Raw genomic sequence first — 15,435 nt, forward strand, 5'->3', positions numbered from 1 at the left:
AGCTAGTTTTTTTTTAGGGAAGTGCTAAGTACAAAGAAAATATACCCGGAAATTACCCTGAAAAGGCAAATCAATGGTACAGACCCACTTCAAAGTGAATATATACCATTGATTTACCCTTTCGGGATAATTTCCGGGTACGTTTTTTTTACACTTAGAATTTTCCTTTTTTTTACTCTACTTTACCCTCGACTATCGAATTCTCTCTAACAATAAGCACCAACCGATTTTACTCAAAAAAATCGGTATAAGTTGTACTCCGAACATTCTTAAATCTATACATTGTTATTACTAAGAAGTAACTTACTTTTTGCTGGTTACCCAAAAAATACCTTACGTTTGTGGACAACAGGCAATAGGTATAAGTTGTAGTTTCTTCAAACCATAGGACATCTAACTAGTGTGTCTTTATATTTGGATAACTGCCTTCCCAAGTCTAGGAGTAATTTTTCAGTGGTCCTAGAGGACTATCGCCACGTGGTGCTCCAACATCCTTTTCTATCACAAATTCACGTGGGGTTTATATATGTAGTCCTCAGCCTCGCATGAATTTGTAGTGAATGCAGGTGTTGGGCCCAGAACCACTGAAAAAAATGTCCAAGTCTAGTTAAATTTTAAAAAATTGAGAGTTGAACATTCAAAGATTTGACACATAGATAAAGTTCAAAATGGTGACAAATGAGCACGAGATATCAAAATAACTATGGAGATCGATTATCTCAAACCAACAACAACCATGCACCACGTGAGAAGAATTCAGGAGGAAAATATATAAAGACAAATGCACATATGTATATATACCAAAAAGAAACATTGATAACTCATGCGGGCCACCAACTCACATGCATCTTGATTAATCCATAATAAAAATAAACAAATAAGTAAAGCAATAATTTTACTACTGTCACATTTATTTTTATTTTTCCCATTCTGATTTCTTCCTTCTTATCCGTCTATCTTTCTCTTTTGACATTTTTCCAACCATTTGAACTTTCTTAGCTTGTGAGCATTTAGAGGAATACATTAAAAAGGAGGCCAAAACTTATAATGTCACACATAAACAATATTCCTTCCGTCCATTTTTAAGTATTCAGCTTCGTAACTCCAACTTATTAAGGAGATATCGCCATTATACCTTTCCCATCAACTTTTACTTCCATTTTCCCTACTTATCTTCTATGGAGACATCATCATTACATTTTTATTCACTAATTTTTCAAAATTGAATATAATTTTAGGGGTAAAATAAAAAATGTAACTTTTACCCACTAACTTTACAAAATGCACTTATCAAGGTACAACCCATAATAGAATACTGAATTCTAAAAAAAATACGGAGGGAGCTAGTACAAATCTCTTCACACTGTAGTGGTTCAAAACAAAGGAGCCCTTAGAGCGACTCCTTTCCTAACTTTCTGCCTTTTGGGTGATGATGATGATTGCGGTAGTAGGCCTTCTTTGTCGTAGCCCTTTTGGGTCTTCAAGCCTTCACTTTTCTCAACAATAATGAGATTATGACGGTCATGAATGCTTTCCTCTTTGTTTTCGCCTCTATAGATAGCAGTAACCTGTTGAAAACTTGAAATTATAAAAGAAAAGAAAGAGAACCAATATGAGGATAAGGGGCAAAAGTTTGTGCTTGTAGTATTCCTATTTGGAGCTTTCTAGGACCCCAAAAAATAGCTACAAGCAACTTGTATATAATTTCGCGAGGCTATATATTATAGGAGGTGGACTCTTCTAGAAGTGGATTAAATTTCTCATATCCTCTCATGTGACTTTGATAGTGCGAGTTCAACTTGACAATCCGACCTATTTATTTTGTAGGTCTCGGTTTGTTCATCATCCGAGAAATAAATTTGATTGGTCGGATATCAATGACCACCTCAAAGAAGCATAATTGTCACAAAGATAAATGGCCAGTGAATGTGTGACCCTCTATTTCTCTTATGACCAATACGATTCGAACAAGTTCTTATCGATGTTCGATCAACTTAACTTATTACACTAACATTGAACATGTCGAGACCTACAAAATGAACTGGCCAGATCATCAAATAGAACCATGGTAGTTCCCATTACGCCTTTTCTAAGTCTATAAAAACATGGTGAATTACCAAAATCACCCCGAGATTTCTGAAAATTAGAGATTGCCTCCTCACATTTAGGAAATTACAAAATACCCCTTGTCACATAACAAATAACTCCCTTATCGCGAAGTAGCCGCTAGGAAATTCGACAAAATATCCTAATTTCAATGGATCAAATTGTCTTCTTGTACCCCGTGGAAGATTATTTTTCCACCTCTGCAGCCTTTCACAAGTTACAAAAGGACAATGTGGTCTATAGTAATTAGGATTGATGATGCCAGACAACTTCCGTTGAATTTCCTAGCGGCTACATCACGATAGGGGATAATTTGTAATTTCTCAAAAGTGAGATAAATCTATAATTTGAAAAAACCTCAAGGGTGATTTTGAAAATTTGACCTTAAAAAGTAGTACTTATTTTTGAATTAAATATGATGTATTGTGAGAGAATGATCTGTCTTGTAAAACGAAAAATATGTAATTAAAAGATAAGAATCTTAGTGGAAGGAAGTTGAGTAGAAAAAAACATGTAACAGGAGTATTTATTTTAGCTGTTTTAAAAAACATAACATAGAAAGAAAGAAAAAAAAAAGATATCCAAACTTCACTCAAATTAAGTGTTTGTTTTCTCTAAGTTGAAGCCTTGAAGGAGAGGATAGACAATGAAGAAGTGAGAAAAACTTACCTTGCATGCAATACTACAATAGAGGGAAACATCTTGCAAACTTCTCTGACAAATGATGCAACTATGGTCCCTTGAATTATTTGGTTGACTTTGTTGTAGTTGCAATATTTGTTGCTGGGACCTCTGCTTCAAGAACAGAACTTTTGTTTTATTTGTATGATATGCCTGTGGAATAGTAATAGTATCAAGGTGAAATAATTTTTTCTTCATTACCAATTCAAGTACTAATGAGAACTTTGAAATAGGAGATTTAACTAAGCAAGAGTCATTGTTTGCCATTGTGTTACCAAAAAACACTGGTACTCTAGCAATTTGATGTTAGAATGCATTTTTTTTCAAACAAGTGTGAATATCAATGCATATCTCACAGATATTAATACACTTTCACAAATATCAATACACATTTCTCAGATATCAATTCACATTTTACTTATTATCCTACACCTTTTGGGCTGAGGTAATTAGAATAATCCTTAGTTAAAATGGTGAGTCCTTGTTATATTTTGCCTGGCAGTTTCTTAGAGCGAAAATTCAAATGTTGTATACTAAAAATTTAGAGAAACACTAAGTTTCGAAAAGACACATAATTGAGAAAGTTTATCATGATGCGTTTAAATGTTTCTTTGCCATGATTAATTTACTGAAGAAGTTTATTTCATTGAACGTGCACTCTTGTATTATAACCTATAGAAGTCTAACCATTCGGTATGAGAACTTAAATTATGTGGCCAGTCACATCCTTTAGAATGCATGGGGCTTGTGGTGGGCCGAAATATCAGGGTTTGGACACAGGAGGTCGTTCAGATTAGATGGGGAGCCCGTCCTCCCAATCGACGTTCTTGGCGCTCGGTCATCTGTGTCTTGAGGTTCAGACGTAGTGGCTCGGATGACATCGTGCCTACTTGAGGAAAATAACTCACCTCCGAGAAAGCACCACGTTGGTTCGGACACAGAGGTTTAGCCAACTGATCAACACCAGCTCACCCACATGCAATTAACCATCTTGTTCAATATGTCATAGTGGACGTCAGCTGAAACAGTTAATTACCGCGTGATGAGTTGGACACAGGCCCATGTGATGATAGCTCACGCACATGAACGGTTACAACCTTATCCAATACGCCATTTGTGACGTAGGTCAAAGGTTGTTACCGTGGGTGCAAGGTGTGCTCCAACTTGGGGAGCAAGGCACAAGAGTCTATATAAGGTCCAATGATAAACCCTAAAGAGGTACGTACGTTCTACTTGGCTCTAAAACCCTAGTCATGTACTCTCTCTTTCCTGAGCACATACTTACTAGACTGTCAAAGTGCCTTTCTGGTTGGCCTCCGACCGGTTGGCAATAACGATGTGCTACTTGTGCAGGCTAAGGTGGACAGAACTAGGCCGCACGAGAGGTAAACCAGGGGACTTGGCGACCCATTCTGATCCCCAACCCCCCCCCCCCCCCCCCCCCCCCCCAGAGAGCTCTAGACATATTGTATTATGAGCTGCTTGAGGCTGAGGGCTGTACAAGGAATGCAATATCTTGAATCATACAAGGCCACTATTTTACATTTTTACTTTTCCAAAAATTAACCCTGTTTTAACAGGCCTTCGTCAAAAATTAAATCATGATAACCAAACCAAGTCGAGTCGAGTCGTAAGTCCCAATTCAAACAAAAATAAAAATTTAAACCATGATCTCGAAGAATAATACTAAATCAAGAATCTAGAGTTGGTAAAAACGCAGACAATTCTGGTAGAAAATCATAAATGTGGATTGATTCTACCATATTAAGTTTCTGCAATTATTATGCCTTTATGGCTTAATAAAACAAACAGCATACACTTTTCTATGACAAGTGCTGTCCTTTCTATGTGGATGGTGCAAGAAAATAAATAATTCAACTTATTTGCTAACAAAGGGATGAAGTCCCATTAAATGATCATCATTGGGCAATGTAAGAAGAATTAAAATATGAGGTGAAATAACTAGTTTGAGATTATTATTTTTTAAATCGGCAAAAGAGAGGATATATTGATGAGACTCGATAGGAGTACATCGGGGGAGAGGAGAGGGCATCCAACTAGGGAGATTCTTTTCCCGAATATGTGCGTGTTTCTGCTGATTACTTATTTTTCTGGAAATTAATTGATATAGCATTCATATTATTATATCACAACGTGCATTCCATTTCTTTAGTCTCCGTATTACTTCTATTTGTCAAGATGTGATCAAAGCGGGTTGAAGTCTTTCTTTTGCCATTCAAAAAAAAAGGCTAGAGGAGATAATTTATAGAAACGAAAAGAGATCGATAAATAACATTTTTTTCAAAAGCAACTATAGTAAATTAATCTTATGCACCTTTTATGAGCATCATTGTTATCAATAGTGCGTAGCGCCCTGCCAGTGCCGGTCTTGAGCAAAGTGATCGCTTTGGGCCCCGAAAAAATTCTTCAAAAGAGAGCCCCAAATATTATGTAGTGTATACCTTTATTTACTATATATAGGCCTATAAAAACAAAAATCCATTCAAATTGAGCCCATCAATAAAAATCCTCCCAAATTTTTTTCATGATGTATAATATTGGAATTTTATCTTGTTGACTACTAGTAATCATTGTTTTTTGAGCCGATTTATTTTTTTATCATTTTGTTTGTTTGCGATGTACATTGAGGACCACATTTTTTAAAATTTGTTTTGGGCCTCCGAAATGTCAAGGACGGCATGGCCCTGCTGCAAAATGTTTTTAACTTCGGGACTTCATTACCGAAACCAATTGCCAATGAAGTTTTCCATTTCTCAAAAAAAGAAAAAAACAGAACTTAGCATGCAAATAGCATAACCAACCTGTATGCCCGAACAATCGAAGAGCTTGCATAGGTCTTGCTTATTGATTACTTCGCAATACACGTATCTCCTAATCTTCAACACAATAAGGTACCCAATTAGTATTTACTTCGCGATTGATCGAAAAACCCTTAACTCAATGAACTTGAATCGGTATGTAAGAGACCGACCTTAACGTATGTGTGACGAGCATGAGCAGGAAGGCAATGGTAACAGAAAGCTCGAATGCAATCGATGCAAAAGCGATCCAAGTCGTTCTTCTTAGTATCCGGGTGCGTGATGCAGGCCGCATAGTACACGGTCCTGTACATAGTTGTCAGCCATGGAGGCACTAATTGTGCGAAATCTTCCTGCAGGATGAATCGCTTACTTCAATCTTCACTAGTAAAACCACAAATTCTCACAATAAAGCCGCTATCGAAAACTAGGACTCTTCAAGTAGCGAAATGAACAAATCGCCGGCATTCGCAAATAAAATCAGGCTGAAAACTATAAGTTCAATTTGCGAAAGAAACATCAAAGTTCAATTTTCAATGGTCAAAATCAAAAATCCTAATCTAAACTAAAGGTGAGTCTTCCCAAAATTTTTGGTATGGTATTTTTTTTTTTTTCGTTTTATTTTACTTTTTATAACTTTTTGTTTAGCTTCTCGCCGTAATTTTTGGGATGAATCATTCGTCTCGATGAGAAGAATAAAAAAAAGTACAAAATATGGGCTGATGTTGGAAAATGTTCATTTTCGACGACTCTAAGACAAAAAAAAAAACTACCTGTTCGGTATTTGTTCATCTTTATTATTGAACTTTTCTTCGTTTTGGTCATAATGTTTTACTATTACTTTTTTAAACTCCTTTCGTCGAGACTGATAATTTATACAGAAAATAAAACATGAATCTAACTAAAATTCAAAAAAGACGAATGAAAATACCGAAAATTTAGGGAAAACTCACCCTAATTAAGTTCATCTAACATGAACTTGTAAATTAAACTAGCAAAATAAAAGTGAAAAGTGAAAGGATATGTGCACTTGATCATGTTTTGGTGCTTGAAGTCGTTTGATGCCAATAGCTTCTCTCATAGTTTTTTCTTCAAAATGAAAGTCTGAGCTTTCTACCATTAGTATTTACTTTAGCAGTGTGCAGATATGGAAGAAATGGGTAGAGAATCTGTTAAAGAATTTTTTACTTTTATGGCATGCATGATGTGCGGGTGGCGCACAGCATGGTGGTATGCATCATTCGAGCCGTCCGTTTGGTGATTCAATGGTTCAGATTTCATCTCGGTAATAAATTGTCGGATACTATGTGGTGCTGAGATGAGATGTGGGCCATTGAATCGCCGAACGGACAGCTTGGATGGCGCACATCACCATAATGTGTTGTGCGCCACCCGCACAGCACCATCCCCGGTTAATAGAAGGGAATACATATCCACAAAAGACACGATTAGAAAATATAGGATCTCGAGCTGTCAATTAATGAATCCTGCTCACAAAAGGATTCTACAGAAAGTGCATGTAATTCAAGTCCTTAAATACGTTTGGTCAAAAAAAAAAAAAAAAAAAAAATATATATATATATATATATATCCTTAAATATGACTAAATTAAAAAATGTCCTTTATTGTGGTGGAGACTGAGGGGCCCGTTGTGTCTTGAGTTCGGGTCTCGTCTAGAGCATGAAAACATAATCCAGACCGGTCAATGTTTAGAGCTAGATGAGGATAACAACTCCGTTAAAAATTCAGTCAATCGAATATGGTTAACCGAGTAAGCAAATCACGTCTTTATTCAATACAATAACAACTTATACAATTTCAAAAATACACAGCAAGGTTATTCGATCCGATCAGTAAGCTACCAATGTTTGATTGACGTAACTTTTTCTAGGATGGTTGTGTGCATGTGTCCACCTCTAAATAGTGAACGGTTCAAATTATGTTTTCGAGCTCGGAACAACACCCGAACTAAGGGCACAACATCCTACTTTTGAAAATACAATGACCTACTGAGTACCGAGTTACTTTTTTTTTTTTGATCAGCGAGTACCGAGTTACTTTACCATTAGCATTTGTTAAAGCTATAGGTCCAATGATTACATTAACTTGTTCACGGAGGTGGTGCAAACGTTGGGTTTGCATCCCTCCATGTGGGTCCCATCGACAGTTTATCGGAATAATTTGAATCGTTCATTTTGTATGACCCGTAAAGTAGTGAATTAATGCAAAAATTCAGCTTGACCCAACATCGATAGGTACATCAAAAGTTAAATTTCGGCTTATAAAATCGACAGCCTGGATTTTGATTTTTGATATACCTATTGATGTTGGGTCAAACTGATTTTTTGCATATACACACTAACTTGCGGATCCTACAAAATAAACGATTCAAATTATTGCAATAAACTGTTGATGGGCCCATAGACGGGTGCAAAAGCCACGTTTGCACCTCCTCCTTAAAAAAGTTAATCTCTACTACCGAATATACTGATCTACTGATGCCTTTTACTTCAGTTTGGTGCGGAGTTCAACTCTAACAGAGTTCGAACTTCACACCTACCCCACCTACGTACCTTCCATTTATCCTCTACAACAACCATGTTCCTTTTTTCTCGGTAAAAAAAAAAAAAAGGCCACAACGAAGCTCACCCAAGATCCTCTCTGTCCAAATTTTCGTGTATCCATGTATCATATGAGACTGCGTTCTCATGAACTTAACTTAAATATGAGAATTTTGTTCTTATATAATTTTCTTTTCGTATTTATTAGTTTTGAGTTAAAATTAACGTGTGAAGTAATTCCAATCAAAATGTCAACTACTTACGTATCATTTGACATCATCTCCTTTTTCATGTCAAATTTGACATGCGATGTCAAAAAATTTGTTCAATTACTTTATTCAAAAACCTCCTAAAATGATAAATTTGGCATGTTGACTGGGAGCGGGTACCTTGAAGATGTCAAACTCTTTACATGTTAAATTGCCATGTAATATAAGTCTTCAAAAAGATTTGACATCCTCAAATTTAAAGCCAAGGTTAGAGACGTCTTGGTTGTCAAAAAAAAAAGGCCAACTTGATTTTTTGTTTTGTCCTTATTCAAATTTTTAAAGATAGTACTTGTTTGTAATTTTCAAACTTAAAAATAATGGACTTAATTTTTCAATTATTTATGCACCGTTTAAAAGATCTCATCAAAATTTATCAAATAAGATTCATATTGCGCAAAAATATATTTTTGTAAATAAATATTTTTAAGTTTGAAAATTATAAATAAGTACTTATTTTTTAAGAATTCTTAGCAGAATAGGGAGTGATTTATTGCTCTTACTTGTAAAGTACTGCTCCATATGAGTCCCCTAACTTGTGTATTGGGTTGGTAGTTTGAAACCTACTTTTGGCATGTATTTTTCCCTTTGTTGATTACATTTTAGGAGATTCTTGAAGGATTCTATGGACAGATAAAAGAAAAAAAAAAAAAAAAAGGGAAAAAGCACCGGAGAGTAAATAATGGAAATGCGTTATTCAAAACTTTCTAAAACATATTGGTAAGGGATATAAAAAAGAGCAAGTCCACCCATAGTTATGTAATAGCGGATGCCCGTGCGTAAAGGCATGTTAAAATGTAATATAGTCTCAGTTTAAATAAATTATTTGATTTACCCTATTGTTCTACGTGATAGTTGTAATCACCACAAGCGTCAGTTACCGTTTTGATATATATATATATATATATATGATCATAAAAGATACATTGCCTAAAACGTGAGGGTAGAGAGGTATAAATTTATTAAAAGAATATTCCCTATATTTTTAAAAAAGAAATGATTTGATGGGTACAAAATTAACAGGAAGTGATCTAATGATTGTAGAGGTTGCTCTCGTTTATATGCCTAAATATTTTTAACAAAAACTGTTTTGTTTTAGTAGTAAGTTTTATACTATAGATGCTACCAAAAATCTTAATTTGACAATTTTTTTTGCAAAAGATCAGTCTGTTGCTATTTTTTGTTGTCGTAAAATGGGAAAAGCCATATCTATATAGAGTGCCAAATTTGGCACCAACTTTGGCTTTGCCAAATGCGCCTCATCATCCAAACCGGTTTATTTGCATTGAAAGATGAGATGATTTTATCTCAATAGTATCAAACTATCAATTTGAAATTGTGTCAAAATGTCACCAAACCGGTACAACAAAATCAAAACTGATGTCAGTCTAATCGGCAGTAATTGTTTTACCACTTCACTATGAGATTAAGGAAATGAGTCTTCGCAACGGGCAAGATTGCACTATAGGGCGTAGTGCACGATCGAGCCTTTTATCTCAACAATAGACAGCTCAAATCTGCAAGAGCCAAAATGAAATATGGATATTAATTACCGAGACGGATGGCTCGGATCGCGCACTAAACCCCAACATAATGCTTTCCGTTGTTCGTGTTCTTCATTATGCAAACCATTCAGCAACCTCTTCATCATCTTCCGATCCAAACTATTTCTCAAATAGTTTCATTTCAACAATAGACGGCTCAAATCTGCAATAGCCAAGATGAAATATGGATATTAATTACCGAGACGGACGGCTTGGATCGCGCACTAAATCCCAACACAATGCTTTCTGTTGTTCGTGTTCTTCATTATGCAAACCATTCAGCAACCTCTTCATCATCTTCGGATCCAAACTATTTCTCAAATAGCGTGCCATCTACTTTTGTTACTGTGCTTTCAAGCACAAATTGCTCGATTTTGCAGGGGGGAAATGTAGAAATCATGGACCCAGCTTTTTGTCCTCCGTCATTCCATGTTGTTCATGTGCTTTTGAACGCAAATTGCTCAAATTTGCAAGAGGAAAAATGTGGAAATCATGGACCCAAATTAGATGAGTTTCAGACATCGTGGTCAATGTTTAATCATCTACGAATCTCCCCAGATTAACTCCTTCATCTATCCTTGGTTTGTCTTGTCTGTGCATGATGAGATGGATCATTAGTGTCTTCCCAATACTACACTCTTTGACCGTCGGTGGTCACATTTTATGCATGCCGCATTTCTTCTGAAATTGATGTAGTTGCACCTGAACAACAACAAACTTATAATTCCGTAACACACTTTTCCTAAATACAAGACGAGAATTGGTCCGCTCATGTGACTTCCTCATGTAATCATGAGAGGAAAATAGGATCAGCCATGGTCAAAATTGATGATCCAAATCATCCATTGTACTAATCCCAATGAGCAAAATTGAAACAAAAAATGACTGCAGAAATAAATGTTATTTAGAATAAAAAAAATGTTATTTATAATAAAAATATAAAACAAGTTCGAATCCTAAAAGATTCAAATCACTAAAAAAGATTTGGCAAATATTAAAAGGAAGATATATTCAATTAATATTAATCCGTAAATTATATCTTTTTATAACATTTTTCACTCAAAAAATATACATAAAAGTCCTTATTCACAAAAATCAAATTTTTTTTATCGGCCGCAAAAATCAAGTTAATCGGACATCAATAGCCATTTCAACAATCATGTTTGTTTGAAGAGAAATGCAGGATCAAAATATTATAGTCCATTACAAATTATGATCGTCTATTCATCTTGAGGCAAATATGGTTCAACCAAGCACTTTCCCATGTTCAATTGAAGTAAATTTTTTTCTGGCATGGAAAATATATCCATTGAGACTTACAAAATGAACAACTTAGGTCATCAACACGAGACTATGTGGGTCTCATTTCTCTTCACGTGAGGATCAATTGAGGGGAGTCACATGAGAGGATCATCATTCGTAGAAGAAAGTGTTCAATTCAGATATACTACTTATCTTAAGCATCCAAGGAAATAAGAAAGTAGAGAACTCACGAGTCACACTCCCACTCTCCATGATTTAGTAGCCGCTTTGGAGGGTTTTCATCGCATTTCAAGCATCTTGTATTCTTTCCAAAATTCAAGAAATTGCATCTGTAAAAAGTTCCAAGCAGACATGAGTTACAGAGAAAACAAGGAAGATAAAGTCATTGATCTGAAAAAGGATTACTTGTGGCATATCCAGTCTCCCTTCTTTAAAGCAAGACGATCCTGATCTTCTCCTACTTTTCTGTGTCTTTCTAAGAATCGACAACCATTGTGCACGCACTTGGTATTTTTGGCAGAATTCTTCAAGTTGCATCTATAAGACAGAAAAAACTGGATATCAATCATTAAAACTGAAAAAATAAATGAACGCTACTTCAAACGAAATTGACATCTCCAAATTACTTAGAGCATATCCAATCGCCTTGCTTCGTTGAGACGCTGCTATGATCTTGTCCTTGGTAAATTGAACTTTCTTGCACAGAAGCACTCCATTTGGTAAAAGTGGCAGTTGGGGATTCAGAATTCAATTCTTTCATGCTATGCTCTACAATTTCTTTCAGCAACCTTCTTGCTGTTTCCACAACCAATTTGTTTAGACACGACTTATTCTCTACCATACCAGTAACAGGATCGAGCCCATATGTTAACAATAGGCGCATGACATCCACAGTCCGCCCAACTTCACCCTCACGTGCCTTCACATAAGCCCTGTTGCAGTTTCCCCTCAAACTGCAGGAACCACAAACCTACTAAAAGAGATTTAGTTAGATATGTGATGAATGCCTACTCGCTTGACAAAGAGAACAAAGAGAACTTAAATGCGGAGAGATGAATTAACTGAACTTCAAGTCTTCAACACATACATGTCCTTCATCAATGCCGACATGTGCCCTCAGACGCTTCCCTGAGTTGACAACTTTCCTATCTATGATTGGACATCCAGAACCTGCTATCACCTGGATATCTATACTTGAGAAGTACCTAAGAAGATAAGTTCGAGTTAATGAGAAATTTCAGTAGTGCAAGGCTAGCTGCAAGCTATAAGGGAAAGATTACACCTACAAAATTCGCATTATCAGGAAATAAATCTCCTATGGTAAGAAGATGAACCTGCAGATGCCAAGCGTTTTGATAGGGGTTTAAGTCAATTCATAGCTAAAATCCATCTGGCCTATTCAGCAGTGGGGCTTAAAAAAGTGGAAAGATGGACAATTGAGTTATATTTTACTGTGAATGGAACTGATCCCAGAGCATTTGGAATCAAGTTACCCATAACGTCCAATGTCTCCGTTTTGATTGGAAGTGAAAACCAAGGAGAATGTTTCTCTTGCATTGTTGCAGAGTCTCTTAGCAACAGCTCCAAGCTCTGAAAGAATATTGCACGTGTGCTAGTCTAACTAAATAACTAAAGATAAGCCACTGATCTAACTGATTTAACACTCACCCACTGAAATTCCTGTACACAGCACAACACACATAAAGCTGGGGTAAACATACACAGCATTCTATTAAGTCTTTAGTCTTTACAAATATTGGTAACGGATGTGATCCAAATCCTCACACTCGCTGTGAAAGCACTCCTCATACTCAAACTAACAAAAAGTGATCAATTGAGGTACTAATGGTTTTAAATGTAGAGTTGTTCCATTCTTCGTGCCTTCGTTCTCCTACACCAGAAAGATGGTCCTCCACTTGTGGGGCTTCTAGAGTTCAGAACAGTGCCTTTTTAGGTGCAAAATGTACGCATTCCAGAAAAATATGCATGTCCTGATAAGAAGTTAATTCGTCTACCATGTTAACTTGGGATCGGAGGATAAACTACAATTTCTCGCGTAAAAGTATGAAAGACTTACTTTCACACATATGTCAATTAATAATGTGATTCATGGCCCACAAGGCCACGATGAGCGAAAGAAAATTATAACCTTCAAAAAAAAAAAATTATAGAACAAACACACAGAACAAAGTGCACAGTAACAAACTTAACACAGGAAGTCAGGAACGAATACAAACAACAAGAATGAAACCAAAAACATTATGGAACTTGAGCTCTGATACCATGTTAATCCACCAAGTGGATTTCAAGATTTAATTGTCAAGAAATGGGTATATCAACTTATCGAACAACTAATTTAATTGTACTTCAACACTAGTTTGTGATAAATCTCTTGCATCACTGGAATCACTGTTGCAACCCAAAGGAGACATGCAATCTTTTCGCTAACCTGTATAAAACAACCTAGTCCAAGACTTATTCTCTTGAAATTAGTTCCAAGAAGGCATTTAGAAAAGAAGAGAAAACTAGTTGTATGGCAGGTCAACATTCATGAACAAAAATTATTCTTCCAACAATTAAATAGAAGAGAGAACAATCGCATCCCAATAAATTAGGATTCTAACAAAAAAATTTAGTATGATGCTTCTCTCCTGTCAACACGTTTTTAATCCACTCAAAATACAAACTAAGCAATAGAGCTCTTCAAGAAATAAACCACAACAACAGCAAGACCAATGAGGATAGTGAAAACAAAAAATGGATTCCAGTTATTCTTTTTTCCTTCTAGCTAAACTCTATTAAATACCTTATCAATCGATATTATGGGTACTTAATGGTTCATTTGTCATGCTCAAATGGTACTTAAGGGTGCCTATAGACCTCAATAAAGGCACACCAAACTGCCAATACATGCCGGGAGAAGTTCTAACAGAACTTAATAACTACAAGAACTGGTTACTCTTGTCACAAACCAAGCAGTACCATACGAAAAGAAAGGTATTACTTTGATAAAACTACTACAGTTAAACATTTAAAATGAGAGTCAAATCTCTCTCTTAGTTCCAACTGTTGGGCTTGTGAAGCCCGATTCAATATGGGTCGTGGTTCACTGACAATTTGCTAGACTGGTGTATTATGGTAATTGGTGACGTAAACCCTAGCTTATGAATGGTTGTTATACGGAGCAGCCAATGCATCTTGTACTCTCTCCATTCAAATTATGTGGTGAAACTGTTCTGAGCCGTGGATGTACTCAACTACACAATTGCGGAACCACTAAAAAATCTCTCTGTCTTTGTTTTTGTTTTATGCTATTGATGATCTTTGCGCATTGCATGTTTGTTGGTCTGGCCGTATTCTCAACACCGACATCAAACAGGATGTATGCACCCTCAGGAGTACCAAATTACTAACCACACACTGCCCAAACGAAGTAAAAATCAGTACCCATTTTCCCCATTCAAGTCAACAGCACAAAGTAGCATAATCACAAAAACATATAGAAGAAAAATATCCCAGATGATTCATTCAGTTCCTTACCTCATAAGATCAACCCTATCGCGAGCGAAGTTAAGACAAGCCGTCCGAATTAGATTCGCATTCTTAGAATCCAATCCTCTACAGCGAAACGGATTCCCAACTTCTTCTTCCAAGTATCCACTCCTACACAAGTGTTCCATCAACCCGACCCATTCAGGCCACGGGTGACGAGAGATCCTAACCGTGCACGTATTTACTGACCTGCTTTGATCAAACTGCTCGACATTCTCTACAGCAAATGGGTCTCTGTTTTCGAAGGGTTTTGTTGACGGGGACTCATCAAGGTCATTGAATATGGATTTTGGCTCCGAATCGGTGATAAGGGTTTCGATGGGGATGCGAAGATGAAAGATGGATGTGAGAAGACAAGAAATTTTGGCTTGGGGTTTGGGGATTTGGAGATACCCATGGGCTTTTCGGGATAGGTTTAACATCTCTTGTTAACAATCAAGAGACAAGTGTATGCAATTAAAGGCTGATAAGCGAAAAGAGTGGTTACTCATTAAAAATTCGTTTGAGACAGGTTTGTCACGTTAACGAACCGAGCTTCAATATTTTTTTTGAGTTTCGCTTTTGAACTTAACTCGAATTAAATTCGAAATCATTTAAGAAAGACCATTTTTAGTGTCTTTTTACTTGGTTCGTTCGACTTGAT

The 15,435-nt window shown here is 36.2% G+C and overlaps 2 protein-coding genes across 2 annotated transcripts; both read right to left on the reverse strand.

The window, feature by feature from the left end:
* Positions 1–1,330: 1,330 nt before the first annotated feature.
* LOC131301629 (protein RGF1 INDUCIBLE TRANSCRIPTION FACTOR 1-like) lies at positions 1,331–6,729 on the reverse strand. Its single transcript, XM_058328004.1, has 5 exons — positions 6,637–6,729; positions 5,780–5,959; positions 5,610–5,684; positions 2,776–2,940; positions 1,331–1,568 (listed from the first exon to the last, which is right to left on the reverse strand). Exons 1-5 carry the CDS (start codon positions 6,724–6,726, stop codon positions 1,374–1,376), a joined length of 705 nt encoding a protein of 234 aa, XP_058183987.1. The 5' UTR covers positions 6,727–6,729; the 3' UTR covers positions 1,331–1,373.
* Positions 6,730–9,695: 2,966 nt separating this feature from the next.
* LOC131301530 (zinc finger protein VAR3, chloroplastic-like) lies at positions 9,696–15,347 on the reverse strand. Its single transcript, XM_058327884.1, has 6 exons — positions 14,781–15,347; positions 12,328–12,445; positions 11,867–12,210; positions 11,646–11,777; positions 11,471–11,569; positions 9,696–10,679 (listed from the first exon to the last, which is right to left on the reverse strand). Exons 1-6 carry the CDS (start codon positions 15,212–15,214, stop codon positions 10,592–10,594), a joined length of 1,215 nt encoding a protein of 404 aa, XP_058183867.1. The 5' UTR covers positions 15,215–15,347; the 3' UTR covers positions 9,696–10,591.
* Between the last annotated feature and the right edge of the window lie 88 nt (positions 15,348–15,435).

Source organism: Rhododendron vialii, chromosome 9a (genome assembly GCF_030253575.1).
Source record: "Rhododendron vialii isolate Sample 1 chromosome 9a, ASM3025357v1".
NCBI lineage: Eukaryota > Viridiplantae > Streptophyta > Magnoliopsida > Ericales > Ericaceae > Rhododendron > Rhododendron vialii.